Raw genomic sequence first — 26701 nt, 5'->3', positions numbered from 1 at the left:
TGCTGATTAAATACCAGTTTAATAGGGCAGATTAAAACAACAGCAGTACTTCATCAAGCCGAGTGCAGAGATTAGTTCTGAAATCAACACTGAGCTCCTGATCGTCTGCTTGGTTCACTTCATCCACGGGAATCTGAAGATCAAGACTGCAGGAGGAACAGAAACAGACATACAGAAACATCTTCACTGGCTTTGATGTAGTAATCCACAAGATCCGCCGTTTGCTCTAGTTTATTCACAACTCTAATGATCTGCTTTGATGATTACTGCACTGTAGATACAGTGGTGATGTCGGACTGCAGAATTGCGGGGGCATTTCACACATCTTCAATTCATTTTCCTTAAACTGAAATGATGTACAACTAATGTGCTACTGACAGTAAACAGATTCCATTGTAATGCAAAATAATGCAGCATGCGTAAAATACCATCATCATTTGACTCATTAGCCAGACGGAATCTGCGGACGTTATTTTGCTATTTCTGCTGAGAATTTTGTAAAAAGTCTGCGGGTTTATGCAGAATGATTTCAGGAGTATCGTAACTAAAAACTAAAAATAAGAAATAAAAAATAACAGCTTTTTAACGTTTACTGTTTTTTATTTTTACTTTACTGTACAAGCTGTATTGTACATAAATCATATCAACATTTTAATATTACTATTGTTATATCATAATAATATTAGTGAAATTAATTTAAAGAAATGTAATAATTAAATAAATTATTTATTTATTAAATTAGTTTATTTATTAATAGATTTCTGCGCGTGCAGATTTCGTGTGGGTCTACACATTACTGTTGTTTAGCTTAATGGTATTTTCTTTAAAACCATTGCCGAACTGAACTGTGGATCAGCCGGCGTTGTTCGCTGCGGAATTTTTCAATTTTTTCAAGTTTCAACGGAAGCATCAGCCAATCAGATCACTTTATGCAAATAGCCCACCTCAGACAGTAGCTGACTGCGGAATAATTTCATTGACTGACGCTGCTATGGCCATCGGGTCAGCCCCACCTTCAGACACGCCCTCCGTCAAGCATTGAAACTGCCGCCCCGACGTAACAGACTTAATGCAACAGATCAATTACCATGGATGTTGTGTTTCCATAGCAACTGTAGAATCACCACAATAGTTCAGTTACTATAGTTGTTGTGTTACCAAAGCAACTACAAAATCACCACAACAGATTAATTACTATAGTTATGTTACCACAGCAACTGTAGAATCACCACAACAGATTAATTACTATGGTTGCGGTGTTACCATAGCGATTGCGAAATCACCACAACAGATTATATTACTATGGTTGATGTGTTGCCATAGTAACTGTAGAATCACCACAACAGATCAATTACTGTAGTTGCGGTGTTACTATAGCGACTGTAGAATCACCACAACAGATCAATTACTATGGTTGTGGTGTTACTATAGCGACTGTAGAATCACCACAACAGATCAATTACTATGGTTGTGGTGTTACTATAGCGACTGTAGAATCACCACAACAGACCAATTACTGTAGTTGCGGTGTTACCATAGCGATTGCAGAATAACCACAACAGATTATATTACTATGGTTGATGTGTTGCCATAGTAACTGTAGAATCACCACAACAGATCAATTACTATGGTTGTTGTTACCATAGCAACTATAGAACCACTACAAAAATGTATTACTATGGTTATTATGTTACCATAGCAACTATAGAACAACAGCAGATTAATCCTAGAGTATGGTTCAAAAACAGTATTTACTATAGTATTTACTATTCAAATAAAGTATTCACCATAAATCGCTGCAGTAAATGTGGGCTTTATACGTTTCTGTAAAGACACGCACATGATAAAGAGTCTAGTTCAGCATTTCAGCATACCTGTAGTGTTCTAGTAATCTCCTGCCATGCTGTTCTTGTTGTGGCCTTCAGTGTTGACCTGAGGTGTGTCTGTGTCGCTCCGGCCTGCAGGTGTTGAGCAGTCCAGCAGTGTAAACCTGCACCATGATGTCTCAGGACTCGGACTCTCGCAGGACAGTGCAGGGGAGCGCAGAGCTCTCTGAAGAAGCACACTTTTCCACTTCACACACGCCGGGGACGTCCTGACCTCTCCACACTGCCTGAGCTTCTCTTTGAACATCTTCAGCCGAGAAACGAAAGAGCTCGGGGTCTTCTCCCGTTGCTCGTCTGAGTCCTCATACATTTGAGTAGTCGATGATTTCTTTGGGACGACCTCAGAGGAGTTCACATCGCTCCCGATCAAGCTCAGGGAGGTTTTCAGCACACTTGCGAAATCTGAGAGCGCTCTGCTGGAGTTTTTCTTCAGTGTGTCTGCTCCTGTGGTAAAGGGATTAGTGGTGATCGGGCCGCTGTCGGAGCTGCTGCTGTCCAGTTGTCTGCGCCACAGCCGACGGTTCGTCTTCCTCGGTGGTGGACGGATCACTGGAGAAGACTCTGAATCTGACCCATCATCTGCACCCTGAGAACCTGCGCGGAGTTAAAGTACACATCAGATCAAAACTAACCATATTGATGTTGTTCGCTCACATTGAACAATTCAATCATTGCCAATTCAGTTAATATATTCAATTATATATATTAAAATTAACAAGTCATTAAGAACAAAACAACAGTTTGCTCCTGTAATCTTCAATTAAAATCTACAAACGCACACCCTGTTTGCTTTCAGGTAAATTCTCAGATTAGGTCTGTCTGAGGTATTGGGCGGGGATAACATACTTAACCACGCCCCTCCAGCTGTCAGTTTTGACATCAAACAAAAATGGTGAGGAGGAGGAGGAGTCTGTTAGGCTGCGATGACTCTCCCTGAACCCTTTCCCTCATCTATCTGAATGACACGCCTACTTTGCTACATCCAATCAGCTTGCAAAAGGAAAATCAAGCCACGCCCACTTTTATTTATTATTATTACTAGAAAAAAATATAAGTCAGTAACTTAGGCAGTAATGCAAAGTAATAATAAACAGTCCAAACTCTAATGTCTAAGGGATTAAAATGCCCCCTCAGTTATGACATCCTGGCATATGACACCCTAATTCTGAAAGATCGGGGTGTCACCACACTATCAACTTTCAAAGGGACTCAATTAGATTGATCAGGTGTGTTTAATCAGGGTTAAAGCTAAACTGTGCAGAGCTGCGGACATCCAGGAACTGAGTTTGACCACCTGTTGTATAAGAGCTCATATACATATACATATAATTCCTGCACATCTGATGATAAATATATGAAAACAGCATTCAAGACTGACCTTTAACAGGAGAGGATCCCGCAGGTGACGACTGACCCTGTAAACAAACAACTGAGATGTGAGACGAGGAAAGCAGCACAGAGGACACTCGTGAATCAGGACACACACTGACTACTGTTTGCACACACTAAAACAGCTCAAACACTCTAATGGCTAATGGACAGACGGCTGCTTCTCACTCAGGGCTGCTGGACATGCTAATGAGATGGAGAGGTGGGCACTAGTGGGCGGGGCTTTTCCCCTCTGATGACACGTGCAGATGGAGAATGTCAATCAGAGTGATCCTGTATATATCAAGGCTGATCAGAACAAACACAATTCATTCATTCATTATAGAATTAACTACAAAAGTAAAGTGGTTGCTAAGGTGTTGCCAGGAGGCTGACAGGGTGTTCTGAGTGATCACTATGTGGTTGCTAAACTGGTTGTTGCTAAGGTGTTGCTAGGTAATTGCTAAGGTGTTCTGAGGGGTTGCGAGGCAGTTGCAAAGGTGTTGCTAGGCGGTTACTAAAGTGTTCTGAGGGGTTGCTAGGCAGTTGCGAAAGTGTTGCTAGTGTGTTCTGAGTGTTTGTTAGGCGGTTGCAAAGGTGTTTTGAGGGGTTGCTTAGCAGTTGCTAGGGTGTTCTGAGTGGTTGCTAAGATGTTGTTGAGCAGTTGCTAGTGTTCTGAGTGGTTGTTAGGCAATTGCTAAGGCATTGGTAGGTGGTTGCTAGGGTGTATGGAATTGTTGCTATGTGGTTGCTAGGGTGTTCAAAGTGGTTGCTAAGGTGTTGCTAGGGGTGGACAGGGTGTTCTAAGTGATCGCTATGTGGTTGCTAAGGTGTTGCTAGGAGGTTGACAAGGTGCTCTGAGTGATTGCTATGTGGTTGCTAAGGTGTTGCTAGACGGTTGCTAATGTGTTTTTAGAGGTTGCTAGGGAGTTGCAAAATTGTTGCTATCCAGTTGCTAGTGTGTTCTGAGTGGTTGCTAATGTGTTGCTAGGGTGTTCAGAGGAGTTGGTAGGTGGTTGCTAAGGTGTCGCTAGGTGGTTGTTAAGGTTGTTAAGATTGCTAAGCAGTTGCTAAGGTGTTTTGAGTGGTTGTTAGGCTGTTGTTAGGGTCTTCTAAGTAGTTGCTTGGGTGTTCTGAGTGGTCGCTAAAGTGTTAGGCAGTTGCAATGTGTTCTGAGTGGTTGCTTGGCAGTTTCTAAGGCATTGCTAGGCAGTTTCTAAGGTGTTCAGAGGTGTTGTTAGGGTGTTCTAAGGGTTTGTTAAGCGGTTGCTAAGGCATTGCTAGGTGGTTTGTAAATACTGAAGACTAATTTAAGGATATTTTGACAGTGTAGCAGTCACATCTCTGACCTGCAGTGTGTGCACTGTCCGCTCCTCCTGCTTGAGTCTCCTGCAGCTGGACAGCATGCGGTATAACTGCATCTGTCTGCGGTATCTGTAGCTGCGTATAACTGCCGGGCGCTTGCGGCGACGGATCGGAGGCTGATCTGACCTACTGGAGGGCGACGGGGAGGAATCCGTCCCAGAACTGCGCAGCTGCAGATCTCTGACGCATCTGGACACGGGCTGCGGGGATCTGGAGACTGCAGGCTGACTCTGGAGCATCTGAACCCGCTCCTGAAAACTCCTGACCCTCGACACTGAGGACAGAGGGGTGAAGACGGGGAACGGCCTCTTCCAGATGCGCACTGCCTTCCGCAGGAGCTTGTGTGAGCTAGTGTTCAGGTAAATGGCCGGATGAGCCGCGCGGATGCTGGTGTTTCTGCGGGGGGGTTCTTGTGGAGCAGCATGCGTCTGCGGGGCCGCTGTGGAGCTCAGAGCTGTGTGTTCAGCAGGAGATGAGGAGACAACAGGAGAGAAACATTCTGCAACACATAAACAAGTCTTCAGATCCACACCAATGTCTACCTTCATTCATCTATTCGGCTTAGTTCTTTATTGATCTGGGGTGGCCACAGCGGAATGAACCGTTAACTATACCAGCATATGTTTTATGCAGTGGAGCCGCAACCTATTACTGGGAAACACCCATACACTCATGCACACTCATACACTACAGCCAGTTTAGTGGATCAGTTCCCTTATAGCGCATGTGTTTGGACTGTGGGGGAAACCGGAGCATCCGGAGGAAACCCACGCCAACACGGGCAGAACATGCAAACTCCACACAGAAATGCCAACTGGTCGGGACTCGAACCAGCGACCTTCAATGACTGAGCTCTCTATATAGCCTATATATATATATATATATTAGTGAGTTAAATTACATTAAAGCAGTAACTGGATGTGCATGAAGTCATTATTAGAGAGCGCTGATCATATAAAGTTGGAAATCACATTATGTCTATTTTAATATATGCTGATGTGAATAATGATTCTCACACACCTGTAGTGCTTCTCCTCGGGCTGGTTTCAATCTCCTCCATCTGTAATGGATGATTCTCACTCATTTCTGCAGCTCTGCATAGGAAGATTCGCCGATTCTGTAACCGATTATGATGCACTTTTAAAACACGCGCCGCAAGTGAATCTTTTGAATCGACTCTTTTCGTTTAAAAGATCCAAACATTTGATTCACACCAGACGAGCGAGTCACCTCGCGCAGTAAAATCGCCAGGAAGCGGGAAACAAGTTTTATTTCACTTTTATTTGATTTAATTCTCTGTTAGATGCATGACGAAATAGATTTATTAAGAAGAGATAAAACTCGTTGATTTGTATTTCTCAAGCCATTAAATCACCGATGTTATGAAACAAATTTAGTATGAATCCATTAAAATCTCTGATATAGACTATATAAGCACAATTTTAGCAGTTTCTGTCCCACATTTAAAAAAATACCATAGTAATTTATAGTAAATAGGCTACCAGTGTTTTTGAATGGTGTGTATTATACTGTATTATAGTGTTTACAACACTGTGCTCCAGTATAATGTAGATTAACTATAATCAACCAATAATACTGTAGTATATTTAAGTTTTACTACACTAAATGTGATGTATTGTAGTATAATTTACCCTATAGTTGTAGAAAACTGCATTAGTTATTGGGTTATTTGTTTATACACTCACTGGCCACTTTATTAGGTACACCTTACTAGTTCCGGGAACCCCTTATAACTGTCTTAATACTTGATGGCAGAGATTCAACAAGCTACTGGAAATATTCCTCAGAGATTTTGCTCCATGATAGCATCACGCAGTTGCTGCAGATTTGTCGGCTGCACATCCATGATGCCAATCTCCCGTTCCACCACATCCCAAAACTGCTTTATTGAATTGAGCTCTGGTGACTGTGGAGGCCATTTGAGCACAGTGAAACGCTCACTGGATTTTTCCTCTTTGTCGGAGCATTCTATGTAAACCCTAAAGATGGTTGTGCGCGAAAATCCCAGTAGATCAGCAGTTTCTGAAATACTCAGAGCAGCCCGTCTGGCAGCAACAACCATGCCATGTTCAAAGTCTCTTAAATCCCCTTTCTTCCCCATTCTGATACTCGCTTTGACCTGCAGCAGATCCTCTTGACCATGTCTACATGCCTAAATGCATTTAGGAGTTGCTGCCATGTGATTGGTTGATTAGAAATTTGCATTAATGAGCAGCTAGATAGGTGTACCTAATAAAGTGGCCAGTGAGGGTACTACTGTAGTAGTTGTATCACCATTGAAATTGTAGCCTCACCAGATTAATTGTACTGTACTACTGTACGCTTCAAAAACACTGCAGTGTTTACCGTAAGTTACTACAGTATTTTTTAATGTGAATTTTAGCCCCATGATCTACTCATATTCATCATATATCATGATATCATTTCTTTTGTGCATAAAACATAAGACAGAGAACTGAAATGGTCCATGAGGTTAATCACAGAAACATCCGGAACACTTACTATACACTTTAGAGACTCGTCAACAAAGAAAACAAAGGAAAGGAAAGCATAGAAACAACACAAGATCATAATATGGCGGATTATCAGATCTCCAGACGACTGCTCACATCATGAATCTTGAGTTTAACAGTGAAGATTGCCAAAAGCAGCAAAGAGTCAAAGTCCACTTCCAGACGATCTCGACGCCGTTCCTCCAGCTTCTGTTGGTGTGGATGATGAACACATGATGATCTGCTGATTTTCTCTGGTTTGATTGTGCTGAAGGCTGGTCGCGTCTGTCAATGTGGATCTGCAGCCTGTGGAAACAGTCTATGTCAGTAGCTGTGTTTACATGCAAAGATGAGAATTACATCTACGCGCAAAACTGAAATATGCCTTAAAACATTTGCAAATAAAGCAGCGTTTTCATATAATGAGAAGCTAAAAAGAGAGACTTCCTGTTAAACTTGCACAAATATTGATCAGAGAACTGTAGCAGAAGCCACGGTGGTGTTTGTTCTCCTCTATGGCTGATGAAGGGTGAAATGGTGAATCTGCAGTGTTTACCAGTTCAGACCCAGGAGTCCAGCGGCTGAGGGGTCCGCTCCACTAAGCCCACCGCCGGCCTGCTGGTCCTGATGAAGTGCCTCTTATCATTCACACCCTGAAAGACAAACACAGTGTCTTAAATAACTTTATTTTGCTATAAGATCCCAGCAGTGTTTAAGTTCTGCAGTCATTTCTTAAAGGTGCCATATACCGCTCTGATTCATTCATTCATTTTCCTTCGGCTTAGTCTCTTATTTATCAAAAGTCGTCACATTAGAATGAATCGATGTTTTACACAGCGGATGCCCTTCCAGCTGCAACCCAGTACTGGGAAACACCCAGACACACTCATACACTACGGCCAGTTTAGTTGATCAGTTCCCCTATAGCACATGTGTTTAGACTGAAATCCGGAGCACCCGGAGGAAACCCACGCCAACATGGGAAGAACATGCAAACTCCACACAGAAACACCAACTGACCCAGCCGAGGGTCAAACCAGTGACCTTCTTGCTGTGAGGTCACAGTGCTAACCACTAAGCCACCGTGACACCTGCATTGATGCAGTAAGTTAAATTGTTCTCTGATGTCCTCATAGTGTGGACATGTGTCTTAAGTAAGTGCAAACATTCTCTGCAGATGTGTTTGTATGCCCATTTATTACCCAAGAACATACCCCTAGAATCAGAAGTTTGGGTTTGTGTTGGATAAGTTGGCGGTTCATTCCGCTGTGGCGACCCCGGATTAATAAAGGGACTAAGCCGACAAGAAAATGAATGAATAAATGTATACACATTAAACTAACAAAATATATAAATAATATATATAATATATATAAATATGTTTGTTTCAGGGTGGTGCTGAACGTTTTTAATCTGTATATCCTGCATTTTGCATTCTGACGAGCTGTAAACAGACGACTGGCTGAGAAGAACTGCTCCTTATAAAAGCCCAAGGCACACCGGATGCAAAGTGCTGTGTCTTTAAAGTCTCAGACACTATTGTCTATGAGTCTACTGTAGGCACACTGCTGGAGTTATGCAGTAATCTTTGGCTTTAGGCTGTACTCGCACTCGGCGATCAGAACCACGCCCGGACTGACCTGAAAAGTTTCTCGTTCGATCATGTGGCAGGGAGCGTCTCCTGCTCTCTCTGGCTGATCCACGCTGCAGTATCCGTCTGAAACACACACACACACACACTGCATCAGTGGCTGACACGCACACACATACACACACTACACACACACCTCTCTCACCTTGGTTCTTCTCCATCAGCGGCAGTGTGATGTCATCGTTCCCTTGTTTGGTGTTCTTCAGTTTTTTGGGCAGGCTGGAGACGGCTGGCTGAAACAGCAGACACACACACTCACTGAAACGGCAGATACACACTCACACTCATCATGTGAGGAGAAACTCAACTCTGCTGAATGGATACCCAACTCCACCAGCTAAGAGAAAACAGTAAGTAGTAAGTCTATTTCAACTTAGCAAGTTAAAATTTGTACTTATATCTTATAATTTAGAATTTTTATCTCATAATTTCGATTTAGCAAATCAATCTCAACTTAGTAAGTCATAATTTAGACCTTTTACATCATACTTTTGATTTAGTGAGGGAATTTCAACTTAGTAAGTAAAAATTTTGATTTTTATCTCATAATTTCAATTTCTTAAACCATAACTTCAATGTACAGTAGTATATCAGAAGTCTGACTATTCATATATTTAAATATTAATTATTATCATTACGACTTAGCATGTCGTGTTTTCAATTTAATAAGTCATAATTTTGACTTTTATCTCATAATTTCAAACAAGTCAATTGCAGTTTAGTAAGTTCTAATTTTATATTTGTATGTCATAATTTTGATTTAGTAAGTCAATTTTGAATTAGTAAGTCATAATTTTAACTTTTTATCTGTTTCGATGGTCACAGTTTAAATTTAGTTAATAAATTTTAAGTTGGTAAGTTGTAATTTACACTTTTTTATCTCATAATTTCGACAGTCATAATTTGAATTTAGCAAAGTCAATTTAAAATTAATAAATCATAATTTTGAATTTTTACGTCATAATTTTGATTAAGTCAATTTCAACTTGGTAAGTAATTTTTTTTTTACTTTTATCTCATAATTTAGAATTTAGAAAGCCAAAATCTTTACGTTGTATGTCATAACTGACTTTTTAAGCCATAAGTTTGATTTAGTGCATCATAAATTTGACTATTTATGTCATAAATTTGACTTAGTATCTCATGATTTCAATTTAGAAAGACAAAATTTATACTTTTTATGTAATAATTTTAATTTTAATTAGAAATTTTTACTTTTATCTCATAATTTAGACTATCTCGTAAAAGTCAAACACGATTTAGTTAGTTATATTTTAATATTTTTATGTCATAATTTCGATTTAGAAAATCAATTTCAAATTAGTAAGTCACAATTTCCAATTTTTCCTTTAGAATTTTGATTTAATAAGTTAATTTCGAGTAAATTTGGACTTTTATCTCATTTAGACTTTTTAGTTATAATTTGTATTTTTTTTTTGTCAATTTCAATTTAGTAAGTACATTTTTAATTAGTAAATTTTGAACAGTCATACTTTAAATTTCGCATTAAAAATTCACATTTTTTTCTCTTACCTGGCAGAAGCAGGTCTCCTCTAGTTGTGTGGTATGGGGCTGATGTGGTGTTACCTTGAAGTGTGTTTTGTTCCAGCCGGCCTTCAGCAGTGTGTGTCGCAGGTCTTTATAGGCCCACACCGCCTGCAGGATGTGTGACGCCGCTTTGGTCTCGCGCACTGATTGGCTGATTCACACAACAGCATATAAACATCACTCATCATTCATCACAGCACACACACACATCCTGATGAGCAGTAACACACACACCGATCAAACTACAGCTACAGCTGGACAAACACAGGTGCTGGGCAGTTACTATGCTGTTCATGTTGCTAGCATGTTCTGAAAGTGTTTCACCATATTGCTGAGGCATTAGTAGGATGTTGTGTGGTTGCTAAGGTGTTCACAGTGGATTTGATTATGTCGCTATGGCATTGCTGTGTTCTGGGTAGTTGCTTCAGTGATGTGAGTGAATTCTACTATGCAATTAAAGTGTTGCTAGGGGTTTCAGGGTAGTTGCTATGGTGATCGGAGTAGAGTTTACCATGTTGCTATAGCGTTGCTAGGGTTTTCAGGGTGGTTGCTATGCAGTTTCTATGGTAATCAGATTGGATTTTAGAATGTTGTTATGGCATTGCTGTGATATTCAGGGTGGTTGTTATGTGGTTGCTAAGATGTTCTGAAAGGATTTTACTATGTTGATTTGTTGTTGATAGGCTGTTGTGTTTGGTTGCTACGTTGTTGTTAATGTATTCTGATTGAATTTTAGCATGTTGCTAAAGCAATGCTAAGGTGTCAGAATAGTTTCTATGCACTTTCTATGTTGTTCTGAGTGGATTTTACAATGTTGTTATGGCACTGGTCAGGTGTAGCGTTGTTGCTATGGTGTTGCTAAGGTGTTTTCAATGAATTTTACCATATTGCTGTGGCACTAGTCGGGTGTTGTGTTGTTGCTTTAGTGTTGCTAAGGTATTTTCAATGGAGTTTAACATGTTGCTATGGCATTGGTCGGGTGTTGTGTTGTTGCTATGGTGTTGCTAAGGTGTTTTCAATGGATTTTACCATATTGCTGTGGCACTAGTCAGGTGTTGTGTTGTTGCTATGGTGTTGCTAAGGTGTTTTCAATGTATTTTACCATATTAATGTGGCGTTGCTAGGCTGTTGTAATGTTGCTAAGGTGTTCTGAATAGATTTTACCATGTTGCTGTGGCACTGGTCGGGTGTTGTGTTGTTGCTATGGTGTTGCTAAGGTGTTTTCAATGTATTTTACCATATTGCTGTGGCACTAGTGGGGTGTTGTGTTGTTGCTATGGTGTTGCTATGGTGTTTTTAATGTATTTTACCATATTGGTTTGGCACTAGTCGGGTGTTGTGTTGTTGCTATGGTGTTGCCAAGGTGTTTTCAATGGATTTTACCATATTGATGTGGCGTTGCTAGGCTGTAGTATATAGTGTTATAGTGTTGTATGTTGTTGCTATGGTGTTTGTTGCCAGGTGGTCACCTTGTTCTGTTGATTGACACCAGTTTCTGAATGCCCTGTCCCTGGATGAGGAATCTGGCGTTCTCCAGGTTCTCGGAGATGATCTCCAGGATGGTGTTCAGGATGGCCACTACCGTGTCTCCCTCCAGGTTTTTGGCGGGGCGCTGCTGGCCGCAGGGCAGGTTGCTGACCAGATCCCTCATGGCGTAACTCCCTGCAGGACACAGATCCGCCTCAGCACAGGCTCTGCTGCAGAACACCACAGTAAAGTGCTGCTCTTACCGATCAGGTCTTTGTTCTTGTGGTCGATGGCCAGGTTTCTGAGCGCGATGGCCACAGCTCGCACTACTTTATCCGCATCCGAGTGCAGCAGCTCCACCAGCACCGGCAGACCCTTCTCCTTACGCACTGTCGCCCGGATATAGTTAGACCACTGAGGAAACAACAAGTGTAATCATGAGGCTTTAAAGAGCACCTATGATGCATAATCAACTCTTGTTTGGACAGAAGTGTGTGTAGTACAGTATAGTCATACAGGAGCGGCAGACACACAACAGGTCTCTTATTTTAATGTCCTGATGTTAAATAGGACCCAAATCTCAGTGATTTTGAGGCTGATCGCAGCGTGATGTAGGAGTGCGGTTTTCTCCGCCCACTGACATGTCTCTATAGTAATGGGTATAAACATCTCCATGAGACAGGATTTGCAAAGAAACTGGCATTAAAAGATCTGATCAGCTCTCAGGGATCAACCTCAAGAAGCAGTAAGTGCTACACTCTGTATTTAATAGCATCTTGAACTATACTTTTGAGCTGCGTAATTCGTAACCGCTGGAATCAGCACAGTTGAATAGTGAACACCACTACAAATGAGGACGCTTCAATCACACGACAGGAGTCTCGCTTTGAGGACATTAAAGCTGGTTTATTTCGTACAGTAACTGAGCAATAATGATCTCTCTGAGGAAGAATATTCACCTGGTTGGTGGGCATCCTGTCACATATGCATGTTAAATGCGAGCTTGTGTGTGTGTGTGTGTGTGTGTGTGTGTGTGCGCACAGTGAATGTTGTAATTTGTGTGTGCGCTCATTCATCTTACTGCAGTATTTGTGACTGGGTTCTGCTTCATCATGTCTGATCAACACTGTTTCCTGTGCTGAAGTCTCACCCTGATTATTCTTCTCAGAAGCAAAATATCCCGAGAGTGGGCGGAGAGAAAGAGCTCATTTGCATTTAAAGGCACAGGCGCAAAACAGCTACAATTCCCTCTGACCCCGAAATTGACCTCGTCAACAGCGTATAATACAAAATCTGATGGGTATGCTGTCCAGACACATTCTGGAGACACCAAAGACTTATTTTACATCTTGTAAAAAGGGCAAAACTGAACACCTTTAAGTGAGGTTTATTTATAGACTAATTTCAAGAGGATCACGTGCTTATGATTGACCACAGCCGGTCCTGCATTTGCTAATCATGATCCTCCAATCAGACGATTCCTATGAGCAGGGCCGGCGCGTCCATAGAGGCGACCTAGGCGGCCGCCTATGGCGGTAGAATAGAGAGGGCGGCATCCGAACACCTCCCGCACCACCCGCGACCGCAGTTATACCCGCGCCTAGGGCGGCAGAGAGGGCGGCATCCGAACACCTCGCGCACCACCTGCGTCCACACTCCACAGTTATATCTGCGCCTAGGGCGGCAGAATAGAGAGGGCGACATCCGAACACCTCCCGCACTACCCGCTTCCGCAGTTATACCCCCGCCTAGGGCGGCATCCGAACACCTCGCGCACCACCTGTGTCCGCAGTTATACCCGCGCCTAGGGCGGCAGAATAGAAACGGCGACATCCGAACATCTCCCGCAGCACTCGCGTCCGCAGTTATACCCACGCCTAGGGCGGCAGAATAGGGTTCTTCACTTTGAAAACCGGTCAATTTCGTTTTCACTTTCGGTTTGAGGGCGGCGTGATCGTCCTTTGCCTAGAGCGGCAGTTCAGCTTGCTCCGGCCCTGCCTAGGAGTCACTATAAATAACCCCAGCTTCATTCCACAACCATCTTAGTTTGGAAGAAACCCCCTTTCCTCCCCTTCTCCTCCCCCCTTTACCTAGATTGGGTGGCACGGCAGCCAATGGTTAACACTGTCGCCTCACAGCAAGAACACCATCAGCTCTGGTCCTCACCGGGCCAGTTGGTGTTTCTGTGTGGAGTTTGCATGTCCTTCCCGTGTCCGCGTGGGTTTCCCACCGTCCAAACACATTTATCATACAGTATGTAAACCGGCTAAGCCAAATGGGCACTACTGTCTAGCTCCCAGCATCAGTATTCTTCCTGCTTAAAGCTGTTCTGTTGATCCACATCAGCAGGGGAGTTTCTGAGATCTACCTGAGCTCAATCTCCCCTCTCACCCTGCCACCAGGAGGGAGCCCTGGGTTTGAGGATGCCTTGAGCTCAGAGCTCTCTCCCGGGACAGGATATTATAAATCCTCAGCGAAGGGTGAACTCTTGAAATGTAACGTGTGTGTGTTCTGAAGAGTTTCTCATGATGAGTTAAGCTTGCTCAGACACTCTCTAAGCCGTCTTATGTAAGGCCGCAGTTGACGTCTGCTGCACTGCAGTGTATTTAAACACTTCTGGAAGCTGCGCTGCTAATGCTCTCATTATTCACACGGGATCAGTGTCAAGCGGCGGATACGTCACGAAGTCTGAATATCTGCATCTGCTGGACTTTAATGATCACGCTTTTCACAATGCAGCTCTTTACATCGCACACCTGTGACAATAATGCAGCTCAAATGAAATGGAGAGTATGAGCATTGCTGAAGTATGAGTGTGTGTGGGCACGTGTGTGCGCTGTGCATGCATGAGTGTGTGTGTGTGCATATGCCTGCACATGCATGAGTGTGTGTGCGCTTGTGTGTGGGTTTGTGCTTGTGTGTGTGCTTGCGTGTGTTTAATAATGTGTAAATGTGAAATATTGTATGTGTGTGTGTGTGTTTGTGTTTGCATGTGCAAGAGAGTGAGTGTACTTGAGTGTGTGTGTGTGCACGCACGCATGCATGAGTGTGTGAGCGCGTGTATGTGTGTGTGTGTGTGTTTGTGTTTGCATGTGCAAGAGAGTGAGTGTACTTGAGTGTGTGTGTGCACGCACGCATGCATGAGTGTGTGAGCGTGTGTATTTGTGTGTGTGTGTATGTGTGTTTGCATGTGCAAGAGAGTGAGTGTACTTGAGTGTGTGTGTGCACGCAAATGAATGAGTGTGTGAGTGTGTGCACGTAAGTGTGCACGTGTGTGTGTGTGTGTGCGCGTGTGTGTGTGTGTGTGTGTGTGTGTGTGTGTGTGTGTGTAAGGAAAAAATTATGGAAAATGGTTGAAATGTGCAAACACTTCAAGTGGTGTGTGTGAGTGAGTTTGTGCATGTGTGTGTGGGTAAGTGTGAGAGTGAGTGTGCTTGCACGCATGCATGAGTGTTTGTGTGTTTGTTTGTGCGAGTGTGTTTGTGTGCAAGTTTGTGTGTGCATGTGAGTGTGTTTATGAATGTGTCGGTGTGCATGCATAAGTGTGTGTGTGTGTGTGTTAAAGAAAGTCTGTGTGTGAGTGTGCTTGCACACATGCAAAGTGTGTGTTTGCATGCAAGTTTGTGTGTGCATGTAACTGTGTGTGCATGTATGCGTGCGAGTGCATGCATGCATGTGTGTGTGTGTGTCTGTGTGTGTGTCTAAGGAAAAATGTACCCACAATATAACTGGTGTGTGAGTTTTTGCATATGTGTGTGTGTGTGAGAGAGAGAGTGCGAGTATGCTTGCCCGCATACATGAGTGTGTTTGTATGAGTGTGTTTGCGTGCGTGTTTGTGTGTGCATTTGAGTGTTTGCATATATGTGTGTGAGTGCATGAATGAGTGTGTGTGTGTGTTTTCTGAGCTAGTGTGTATGAGCGAGTTTTTGCATGTGTGTGTGAGTGAGTGTGCATGCATGTTTGTGCTTGTGTGTGTATGCATGAGTATGTGCATGTGTGTGTGTGTGTGTGCACATGCATAAGTCTGTGTTTATGTGTGTGCGCTTATGTGTGTGTGTAACTCACGGCCCAGTGTCCGGCTGACAGGTTCTGCAGAGCTCCAGCCGCCGCCTCCAGTGTGTTGTGGTTCTGACTCAGCTTGAGGAGCGACAGGTAGAGACGCACCACCTCTGGCTGGTACAGGAGCTCCAGTCCTGCACACACACACACACACACACACGAAGCACTGAAGACCCATTAGCATCAATCATTCAGCAGAACAGAGTCAAATCCTGTAAGAGTGTGTGTTTCTGCGGCTCTTTCTGTGCTGCTCACCACAGTGGAATGAACCATGCTGGAACAATTCCAGCATATGTTTTACACAGCGGATGCCCTTCCATCCGCAACCCAGTACTGGGAAACACCCATACACACTCATACACTATGGCCAATGTAGTTGATCAATTCCCCTATAGTGCATGTGTTTGTGGGGGAAACCGGAGCACCCGGATGAAACCCACGCCAACACGGGGAAAACATGCAAACTCCACACAGAAATGAGAACTGACCCAGCAAAGGCTTGAAGCAGTGACCTTCTTGCTGTGAGGGCACAGTGAACTCATCTCTCCACTAGCAAAATCACGCTACGTTACCGATTTTGATCCCACCCCAATAATTATTTTTAACCCGGAAGATGAAATTAGCTGACGAAAGCTTAAAATGATCCAGTTTTCCCCACAGTTAATGTTTACAGGTGTGGACGGTGTCTTAACTGATGCTCAACACACACAAATCTGTAAAAAAATCGCAAAAAAAGTCCTCCAGGGTGTCCTAAAATAAAATAAAATAAAATAAAATAAAATAAAATAAAATAAAATAAAATAAAATTAAATTAAAAATAAATAAATAAAACTAAATAAAATAAAACTAAATAAAATAAAATAAAACTAAATAAAATGTTATAAAACAAAATAAAACTAAATAAAATAAAATAAAACAAATTCAATTAAATACAAAAAATAAATAAATAAAAAATAAAACAAATGAAATTAAATTCAACAAAAAAATAAAACAAAACAAAATAAAATAAAACAAATTAAATGATATTCAACAAAAAAAATAAAACAAAACAAAATAAAACAAAACAAATAAAATGATATTCAACAAAACAAAATAAAATAAAACAAAATAAAAAACAAAATAAAATAAAATAAAATAAAATGAAATAAAAACAAAACAAAATTAAATTAAATAAAACTAAATAAAATAAAACTAAATAAAACAAAACAAAAAATAAAACAATATAAAAGCAAAACAAAATAATACAAAGTAAAATAAAACAAAACTAAATAAAATAAAACAAATTAAATGATATTCAACAAAAAAATAAAACAAAACAAAACAAAACAAATAAAATGATATTCAACAAAACAAAATAAAATAAAACAAAATAAAAAACAAAATAAAATAAAATAAAATGAAATAAAAACAAAACAAAATTAAATTAAATAAAACTAAATAAAATAAAACTAAATAAAACAAAACAAAAAATAAAACAATATAAAAGCAAAACAAAATAATACAAAGTAAAATAAAACAAAACTAAATAAAATAAAGTACTTGAACCTTTAAAATTCCTGTGAGATGCTTTGAAATATGCATTTTTATTTGATGTAATCTCAACTAAAACACAAAGACAGAGCGGGACATAATGTAGCTCCTCCCCTTTAAAAAAAAAAACAGCCAATAGCTGTTTGTTTTCTCACAGCTCTGCCAGTCTGCCAAATATGAAGCGTCTTGAAGGGGGCGGGGCATGTCAGACACTGGAGAGCTTTTGATTGGTTGTGATTTGATGAGGAAACTGAAGTATGAGGTGACGTGAATAAAACTGCTGATCCATTTGGGCAGAAGAACTACGAGCATTACATGTTTATATCAGTTTTATTTCTTCTAAATGGAAATTTTGTCAATGTTTGGATATCCTAAACATGAATAACACTGATACTAACATCTACACAACTTTACTTTGATGTCATGTGATCTTTAAGATTGAAGAATGAGTACTTAAACTGGAAAGCTGTTAGAAATGTGTGGCAAATGTTGCAGTGCAGTGCAGTGTGTGTGTGTGTGTGTGTGTGTGTGTGTGTGTGTGTGTGTGAGAGAATAATGATGAGAATCACTCCTGAAGCAAACGACTCACAATTCTTTTAATTGATTCTCTAGAGTCGTTCTAGCTGCAGAAGAGACACTGATCCAGAGTCAGTCCCATCAGGTGTTTCGGGGAGTCAGAACGTGTCTGTCATACTAACAAACACACATCAGATGATCTTCAGATCTTCCTCTTAAAATAAACATGTGCACTGAGTCAAACCCAGAGCAGAGATTCAGCTCACACTGCAGCGTTTGGCTCAGTCGAGTAATGCAGCTACATCTGGGCTGCCAATCCATCATCTTTTCCAGCATTACAACAAAAATGCTCAGATTTTTAATTGTTTTATAAAATACGTCACTCATTTTTATACATCACAAGACATTACATGCCATCACAATACAATATTTTTATGCTCTATTGTGTTGCAAGAATGATGATTTCTTGATGTATACTGTGTATTTTTCCATCATTTATCAATTTCTTTGTATTTATAAAAGCTCTAAATTGTAATTTTTCCAAATTAACGACTCTAAAATGATTAAAAATAAATTTTTGTTTTTTTTTAAATGCATCACATTGTGATATACACTCATCGGCCACTTTATTAGGTACACCTTACTAGTATCGGGTTGGTACTGGAAATATTCCTCAGAGATTTAGCTCCATATTGAAACTTATTAGTCGGCTGCACATCCACGATGCCAATCTCCCGTTCCACCACATCCCAAAGCTGCTCTATTGGATTGAGCTCTGGTGACTGTGGAGGCCATTTGAGTACAGTGAACTCATCGTCATGTTCAAGAAACCAGTCTGAGATGATTGAGCTTTATGGCATGCTGCGTTATCCTGCTGGAAGTAGCCATCAGAAGATGGAGACACTGTGCTCATAAAGGGATGGACATGGTCAGCAGCAATACTCAGGTAGGCTGTGGCGTTGATGCTCAATTGGTACTAATGGAGCCAAAGAAAATCTCCCCCACACCATTACACCACCACCACCAGCCTGAACCGCTGATACAAGGCAGGATGATCCATGCTTTCATGATGTTGAGGCCAAATTCTGCCCCGAGCATCTGAATGTGTCAGCAGAAATGGAGACTCATCAGAGCAGCAACGTTTCTCCAATCTTCTATTGTCCAGTTTTGGTGAGTCTGTGTGAATTGTAGCCTCAGTTTCCTGTTCTTAGCTGACAGGAGCGGCACCCGGTGTGCTCTTCTGCTGCTGTAGCCCATCCGCCTCAAGGTTGGACGTGTTGTGTGTTCAGAGATGCTCTTCTGCAGAGCTCGGTTGTAGCGAGTGCTTATTTGAGTTACTGTTGCCTTTCTATCAGCTGGAACCAGTCTGGCCATTCTCCTCTGACCTCATCAACAAGGCATTTGCACCCACAGAACTGCCGCTCACTGGAGATTTCCTCTTTGTCAGAGCATTCTCTGTAAACCCTAGAGATGGTTGTGCGTGAAAATCCCAGTAGATCAGCAGTTTCTGAAATACTCAGAGCAGCCCGTCTGGCAGCAACAACCATGCCACGTTCAAAGTCTCTTAAATCCCCTTTCTTCCCCATTCTGATGCTCGCTTTGACCTGCAGCAGATCCTCTTGACCATGTCTACACGCCGAAATGCAGTGAGTTGCTGCTATGTGATTGGCTGATTAGAAATGTGCGTTAGCAAGCAGTTAAACAGGTGAACCTAATAAAGTGGCCGGTGAGTATATAGTTACTATACAATAGTAAAATAATCGATATATTTATTAATGAAACATTATTTTCCCCCTATTGTTTTGTGTTGTCTCCTGATTTGGGGGTGCATTACACTGAACAATACTATTAATTCTGTTGCTGCATTTTATAAGTGCAAACAGTAAGAGCTCGTGAGATAAAATGTCATGTTTGCACACACACACACACACACACACACACACACTCGCAGTATGCCTTGCTGATATTGTCATCCTCAGACTTGGTGACCCAGATACATGACATTACAATCGTCTGGTCTTTAAGCACACAGTGATCCGCTCTGAATGTGACGTTCACACACTGCAGCATATGAACACACACACTGCAGCATATGACCACACACACACACACACACTCACACACACTGCAGAGTGAGCTTTAACGTTCATCATCTTTTCACAACACCTCATCCTGACGCTTCATCACCTTCAAATTAAAGAGCGAGACGTCCATTCGTCCACTCATAATAATAATAATAATACGAGGCGTCTCATACTGATGAGTGTAATGATAATAACAGACGTCTGATCATGATCACGAGTGTCATCTCCTCATTCTCTCCTGCTGCTCCTCAAACAGGTCTACACTGTAAAACATGCAGGACTCACACAATTCCTGCATGCGCTCCCAACACTAATCGTGTCCTGAGGTTTATATTTGGGACAACTTAATTGTTTTAGGTTTAATCCACTTACATTTGTTCAAACAATTCAATTAACTTCATCGATTAGTTTTGTGACGACATGAAGGAGCTAGCTGCCTTAAATATTGACTGAACACATGAGGGCAATGTTAACAGCGTGCAATGAGGCTATATTTAACAGCTAAAGAGACACTTCACCCCAAAAAATGTCATTTACTCTTTTTCTTTGGTTCAAAACCAAAAGAAGATATTTCGAAGAATGTTCAAAATCTGTAACCATCGGTATACATCATGCTTTTGGATTCCCTTGAAACATTTCCGTTGTGTCCCATGGTATTTGCATGTGTTGTGAGAAATTGCATCACGGGGCTGGATGGACTATCAGTCCTTTAGGGCGGGGCAATCAGTGTTTTAGGGTGGGGCTATCAGTGTTTTTGGGTGAGGATATCAAGTCTTTTAGGGCGGGGCTATTAGTGTTTTAGGACAGGGTGATCAGTCCTTTAGGGTGGAGCTATCAGTGTTTTTGGGTGGGGCAATCAGTGTTTTAGGGCAGGGCAATCAGCACTTTAGGGCGGGGCTATTAGTGTTTTTGGACAGGGTGATCAATCCTTTAGGGCAGGGCTATCAGTGTTTTAGGGTGAGGATATCAAGTCTTTTAGGGCGGGGCTATAAGTGTTTTTGGACAGGATGATCAGTCCTTGAGGGCGGGGCTATCAGTGTTTTTGGGTGGGGCAATCAGTGTTTTTAGGTGGGGCTATCAGTGTTTTTAGGTGGGGCTATCAGTCTTTTAGGGCGGGGCTATAAGTGTTTTTAGGACAGGGTGATCAGTCCTTTAGGGCAGGGCTATCAGTGTTTTAGGGTGAGGATATCAAGTCTTTTAGGGCGGGGCTATAAGTGTTTTTGGACAGGATGATCAGTCCTTGAGGGCGGGGCTATCAGTGTTTTTGGGTGGGGCAATCAGTGTTTTTAGGTGGGGCTATCAGTCTTTTAGGGCAAGGCTATAAGTGTTTTTAGGACAGGGTGATCAGTCCTTTAGGGCAGGATTATCAGTGTTTTAGGGTGGGGCTTTCAGTGATTAGGGTGGGGCCATCAGTGTTTTAGGGTAGGGTATCAGTGTTTTAGGGCGGGGCTATTAGTCCTTTAGAGCAGGGCTATCAGTGATTTAGGGTGGGGCTATCAGTGTTTTAAGGTGGAACTATCAGTATTTTAGGGCGGGGCTATCAGTTTTTAAGGTGAGGCTATCAGTGATTAGGGTGGGGCCATCAGTGTTTTAAGGTGGGGTATCAGTGTTTTAGGGCGGGGCTATTAGTTCTTTACAGCAGGGCTATCAGTCCTTTTGGGTGGGGCTATCAGTGATTTAAGGTGGTACTATCAGTGTTTTAGGGCAGGGCTATTAGTGTTTTAGGGTGGGGTTAGATGTTTCTCATGACATGAATCATTTTGGACATTAATAAATTCGAAATTGTCCCATATCTCTGGCAAGTTTTGACTGAAAGTTACTTTTATTCAACCAGCAAGTTTTTTTCAGGGTTAAAAGATAATAAGAGGATGTACATAAGGGATCATTGTGGGAAAAAATATATTTCTCATCTTTTATTTACATTTAAACAGAGAATTTTAGGTCAGAATTAGCCAGGGGTGTGAATAATTTCAGGCTTGACTTTACATTTGAACAACTGATCACTTTCTGGCCATCTGATATTAGGCATGAATATAAATATTGCAATCTTTATTTTACATATTAATTTCAGGTGCACTGTGAGTGTTTATTAATACCATTTATTAAGCCCCTACATGCAGTCTTACCAGGCGGATGGTTCCTATAATGAATTTGTGCCTCTATATGATTGTGCCAGCAGTATTTGTTGTGTTTTAGATTTGACATGGATGATGAATGATGCTGAAATGAACACAACGGCACCTCTCATCGGCAGACTCCTCTTGGGCAGATCAGCACCGCCGCTCTTCTTCTCTACAGCTCCGTGTCTTTTGCCTGAAGAATCACAGCAAACACATCAGCATCTTAACTTGTTAAACTACACGTTATTTTGTCCAGAGTGTGAATAATAGCAGGTATTCACCACAGGGTCAAAGCAGACCTGATAAAATATGTACATGTCCAGAGAGTGTGAATGGTCACGTGTCGTGTTTCAGGCTGTATGGTGTGGACGGAGAGCTTTTTATAAACCAGCGAGAAGCATTTTCAGTCTAAAGTGCTGTTTTAAAGTGAAAACCTACGACTACTGAGCTTATTCTGTGAAGCGGAAGAGCGCTTGTCTCTGCAATTGTTTTAGGACTTGCTATTCAGCTGCCCGTGGGAGAAATAACTAGGAATAACAAACAGCAGAACACAGTCCAACTGCTTGCTCTACAAACAAGTGTGTTCATGACATCAGCAACGTCTCAACCTGTCAAACTACTTGTGTTTTGTTTGTCCACAGGCTGATGTGTGTGTGGGAGTGGTGGTGGGCGTCAGGTGGGAGCGCTGAATAACTGAGAGTGTGTGAATGAACTGCGGTAAGAGTGTGAAGATTCTGCACTTACACTGATGGAACCATTCCTCTGCGGAGAGACCAGCGCCGCAGCCATGAAACACACAAAACACACAACCTTCATCAGACACACGAGTATCACAACACAACAGGAGAAAGACTGGCAACACATGACTGCACACTGCTTTCATTTAGATATTTTAAACATAGATCATCTGTTCAATCTGGAAACTGTTACAATATTATACACACACACACACACACACACACACACACACACACACACACACACACACACACACACACACACACACTCACACACACACACACACACACACACACACGCACACACACACGAAGATCAGTCACCAGGAAATCACAATATTTCTCTTATTTTGAAATGTATGTAGTAGTGCTTGCTTTAAACAGTGGACTATCAGGGGTCAGGGCTATCAGTCCTTTAGGGCGGGGCTATCAGTTGTTTAGGGCGGAGCTATCAGTCCTTTAGGGCAGGGCTATCAATCCTTTAGGGCACAGCGATCAATCATTTAGGGTGGGGCGATCAGTCCTTTAGGGCGGGGCTATCAGTTGTTTAGGGCAGAGCTATCAGTCCTTTAGGGCAGGGCTATCAATCCTTTAGGGCGGAGCTATCAGTCATTTAGGGTGGAGCTATCAGTCTTTTAGGGCAGGCCTATCAATCCTTTAGGGCGGAGCTTTCAGTCATTTAGGGTGGAGCTATCAGTCCTTTAGGGCTGGGTTATCAGTCCTTTAGGGCAGGGCTATCAGTCATTTAGGGCGGAGCTATCAATCCTTTAAGGCAAGGGTATCAATCCTTTAGGGCGGAGCTATCAGTCATTTAGGATGGGGCTATCAGTCTTTTAGGGCAGAGCTATGAGTCATTTAGGGCAGAGCTATGAGTCCTTTAGGGCAGGGCTATCAGTCATTTAGGGCGGAGCTGTCAATCCTTTAGGGCAGAGCTAGCAGTCATTTAGGGCGGAGCTATCAGTCCTTTAGGGCGGAGCTATGAGTCCTTTAGGGCAGGGCTATCAGTCATTTAGGGCGGAGCTGTCAGTCCTTTAGGGTGGGGCTATCAGTCATTTAGGGCGGAGCTATCAGTCATTTAGGGTGGGGCTATCAGTCATTTAGGGCAGGACTATCAGTCATTTAGGGCGGAGCTGTCAGTCCTTTAGGGCAGGGCTATCAGTCATTTAGGGCGGAGCTATCAGTCCTTTAGGGTGGGGCAATCAGTCCTTTAGGGCGGGACTATCAGTCTTTTAGGGCAGGCTATCAGTCATTTAGAGAGAGACTATCAGTTGTTTAGGGCGAGGTCAGTCCTTTAGGATGTATGATGTCCTTTAGTGATGTAACTGTGAGGAGTAAGTGTAGACATTAAAAGCCTACAGTGTCAGAGTATGTCAGTGCCATAAACTATTGCCGTCATTGACAATATGAACTCATGGGGCTTGGATGGTTCCCCGAAAGAAATGAGGTCAATAAAAATATGACTTTGTGAGCTCAAGAACCACATTAAGGTACTGCAGTTTCTGGCATGCAAATTCCGCAACCCCAGGTGTCCAACATCTTCAGCTTTACATCACAGGAATGATGTTTTACAATATATTTACACAGAAACAGTTCATCCACATTTCACTGTATTACTCTATTTTCGATCTAGTAAAGGCAGCATTAGTGAGCAGAAGTGATTACTTTCCAAAATATCACAAACCTCTACAACACTAAACTTTTGAGTGACCCATTTGCTTTAAAATGTAATGCACTCATGAGTGAAGCAGAATATTCAATAGGAACAAAAAATGTAGGGCAAGACTTGATTTGACGCATTAAGAATTGATGCGATGGGTAAAGTGGCATTTCATCTCAGAATAGAGCCGAACGTGAACTACTGAACTTCAGCAGCACAAAGCTGCCTAAATTATTAGACGCTAATCTGAGCTGTCTGTGATGATGAGGATATATTATTGGACCGCATGTTGCTTTCGTTACCAATTTCAACATTCATTGTGCTCATGCTCCTGTGGTGTCTGTCATTGCTAGGCAACCATTCAATTCAATTGAAGTTTATTTGTAAAGCGCTGGGTTAGGTTCTGACTCTGCTCAGACTAAAGTCTCATCACTGAACAGAAATAATGTCCAGTATAGAATATAAAGTCCTGCTGCAGTGGAGACAGAATGAATATTGTGTCTGACTCCATCATGAGCTTGGAGGACTGCATCCATACATCTCTGACATGACTCACATCACTGATTAATAAAGTCATCTGGAATGGCAAAGACAGCGTTCAGCAGGACTCCCAGAGTCTTTGTGTTCATCTTTAACGCCTCCTCCTTCATCAGCTCAATTATGTTGATGTCTGGTGACTGGGCTGGCCAATCCTGGGCCTTCTTTGCTTTCAGGAGCTTTGATGTGGAGGCTGAAGTATGAGCAGGAGCGCTATCCTGCTGGAGAATTGTCCCTCTGCTGTGGTTTGTAATGTAATGGGCAGCACAGATGTCTTGATACCTCAGGCTGTTGATGTTGCAGATCTCTCACACTGAATAAACCCCAAACCATGATTTCTCCATTACCAAACTTGACTGATTTCTGTGAGAATCTTGGTCATGCTGGTTCCAGTAGGTCTTCTGCAGTATTGGAAGAGATGATTCATCAGAGAAATTCACCTTCTGACACTTTTCTAAATGCTCAACTAGAAGTCAAGCTATCATCTGCTGCTCTTACACCCGGGATCCACAACAAGACTATAGACAAGAAGTGTATTTGTTTGTTTAGTGGATGTGTTTGGTCATCATCTCTTCACAGTTCTTGAATCTGATAGAGTGGCGCTGCACAATCAACCGTTCTCTCAGAGGATGACAGACTGACAAACCCTTGCTGCAGCTCTGATACAGGGTTTATGTTTGTGTTCGCTGCGTTTATCTGAGGTAATTAGTCTACCGTTATTACTGAAATCGGAATCCATGTGATTTGTCCCTGCTTACACGTACACGGGCCATATCTGATCTGTGCCACATGACCGAAAAAAATCGGAATTGAGGAAATCGGAAATTCACTTGAACCACGCAGTGTAAATGCAGCTGTGTTTGATCAGGGTGCAAAACTGTGCAGAGCTGCGGCCCTCCAGGAATTGAGTTTGAGACCTATGCTGTAGCAAAGCACCTACCATTTAAACTTGCGCCCCAACATTTGTGCCATGTGAACAGCTCATATGAAGACGAATGTCTGTTTTTCTTCTGAACAGTTTGGATGTTGTTTCAGTGAATGTCTAACCTTTGGTTGTCCGTCCGCCAAAACAGTCCGGCTTGTCCTTCTTGTGGTGTCCTGCTGGTTTGGCATTGTGACTGGCCGCCTGGATGTGGAATTTCTCAGCTCCGGGAACCTCTTTGTGCACATGGTAGGAGAGATTACGCAAGATACAGACACAGTTCTCCACCGACTGCAAAAAAAACACATGAGAAACACAGATACACAGACATGATTGCAGCTTTACATACTAGTTTGAATTGGTTTTAATTTTACAGGGCTCTATTTTGACGGTCCATGCGCAGAGCGCAAAACGCAGGGCGCAAACGCTTTCAGGGCGTGTCAGAACGCGTTTTTGCTAATTTAAGGACAGGAAAACCTGCTTTGCGCCGTGGCGCATGGTCTACAAGAGTTGAGTTTATTTTCTTAATGAGTTATAGGTGTGTTTTGAGAATTAACCAATCAGAGTCTCATCTCTCATTCCATTTAAGAGCCAGCTGCGTCACGCCAAGAGCGCATTCGCTATTTACAGGACGCAAAGTAAGTCTAAGTGGAAAAAATGAGCATTTCACAAGTAAACAGTTCACAGTTTTTAACAGAAAACTGTTAAACAGAGCATCTACTGCGTGAGAATGAGAGATAA

The 26701-nt window shown here is 42.1% G+C and overlaps 2 protein-coding genes across 3 annotated transcripts in view; both read right to left on the bottom strand.

Annotated features, from left to right (window-relative positions):
• LOC110440081 (uncharacterized) lies at positions 1–6003 on the bottom strand. Of its 2 annotated transcripts, none has more exons than XM_021479493.3 (5): positions 5640–6003; positions 4604–5118; positions 3265–3301; positions 1875–2480; positions 1–146 (listed from the first exon to the last, which is right to left on the bottom strand). In XM_021479493.3, exons 1-4 carry the CDS (start codon positions 5701–5703, stop codon positions 1885–1887), a joined length of 1212 nt encoding a protein of 403 aa, XP_021335168.2. In that variant the 5' UTR covers positions 5704–6003; the 3' UTR covers positions 1–146; positions 1875–1884. The 2 variants fall into 2 exon arrangements, with proteins under 2 accessions (XP_021335168.2, XP_068079963.1); XM_068223862.2 differs by having other exon boundaries at positions 4604–5073; positions 5640–5774.
• The window catches only part of arvcfa (ARVCF delta catenin family member a), a 39550-nt gene continuing 18730 nt past the window's right edge, over positions 5882–26701 (bottom strand). Inside the window, exons 7-17 of the mRNA XM_695909.9 lie at positions 26086–26251; positions 22852–22869; positions 22229–22300; positions 15864–15991; positions 12062–12212; positions 11801–11993; positions 10371–10482; positions 8929–9016; positions 8773–8849; positions 7689–7785; positions 5882–7438 (exon numbers count right to left, since the gene is read on the bottom strand). Coding sequence (XP_701001.5) covers positions 7693–7785; positions 8773–8849; positions 8929–9016; positions 10371–10482; positions 11801–11993; positions 12062–12212; positions 15864–15991; positions 22229–22300; positions 22852–22869; positions 26086–26251 — 1098 coding nt within the window. The 3' untranslated portion in view covers positions 5882–7438; positions 7689–7692. The remainder of the gene's footprint in view (positions 7439–7688; positions 7786–8772; positions 8850–8928; positions 9017–10370; positions 10483–11800; positions 11994–12061; positions 12213–15863; positions 15992–22228; positions 22301–22851; positions 22870–26085; positions 26252–26701) is intronic.

This window comes from Danio rerio, chromosome 10 (genome assembly GCF_049306965.1).
Source record: "Danio rerio strain Tuebingen ecotype United States chromosome 10, GRCz12tu, whole genome shotgun sequence".
Classification (NCBI taxonomy): Eukaryota; Metazoa; Chordata; class Actinopteri; order Cypriniformes; family Danionidae; genus Danio; species Danio rerio.
This window is presented reverse-complemented; position numbering and strand designations above follow the sequence as displayed.

What these genes read in the sequence shown, in the direction of transcription:
- LOC110440081 (XM_021479493.3), bottom strand. Translation starts at nt 5,703, where the DNA reads ATGAGTGAGAATCATCCATTACAGATGGAGGAGATTGAAACCAGCCCG. An exon ending in CCCGAGGAGAAGCACTACAG is followed by an intron (nt 5,119 to 5,639) that starts GTGTGTGAGAAT and finishes TATGTGTTGCAG; the next exon opens with AATGTTTCTCTCCTGTTGTC. An exon ending in GGGATCCTCTCCTGTTAAAG is followed by an intron (nt 2,481 to 3,264) that starts GTCAGTCTTGAA and finishes AACTCCGCGCAG; the next exon opens with GTTCTCAGGGTGCAGATGAT.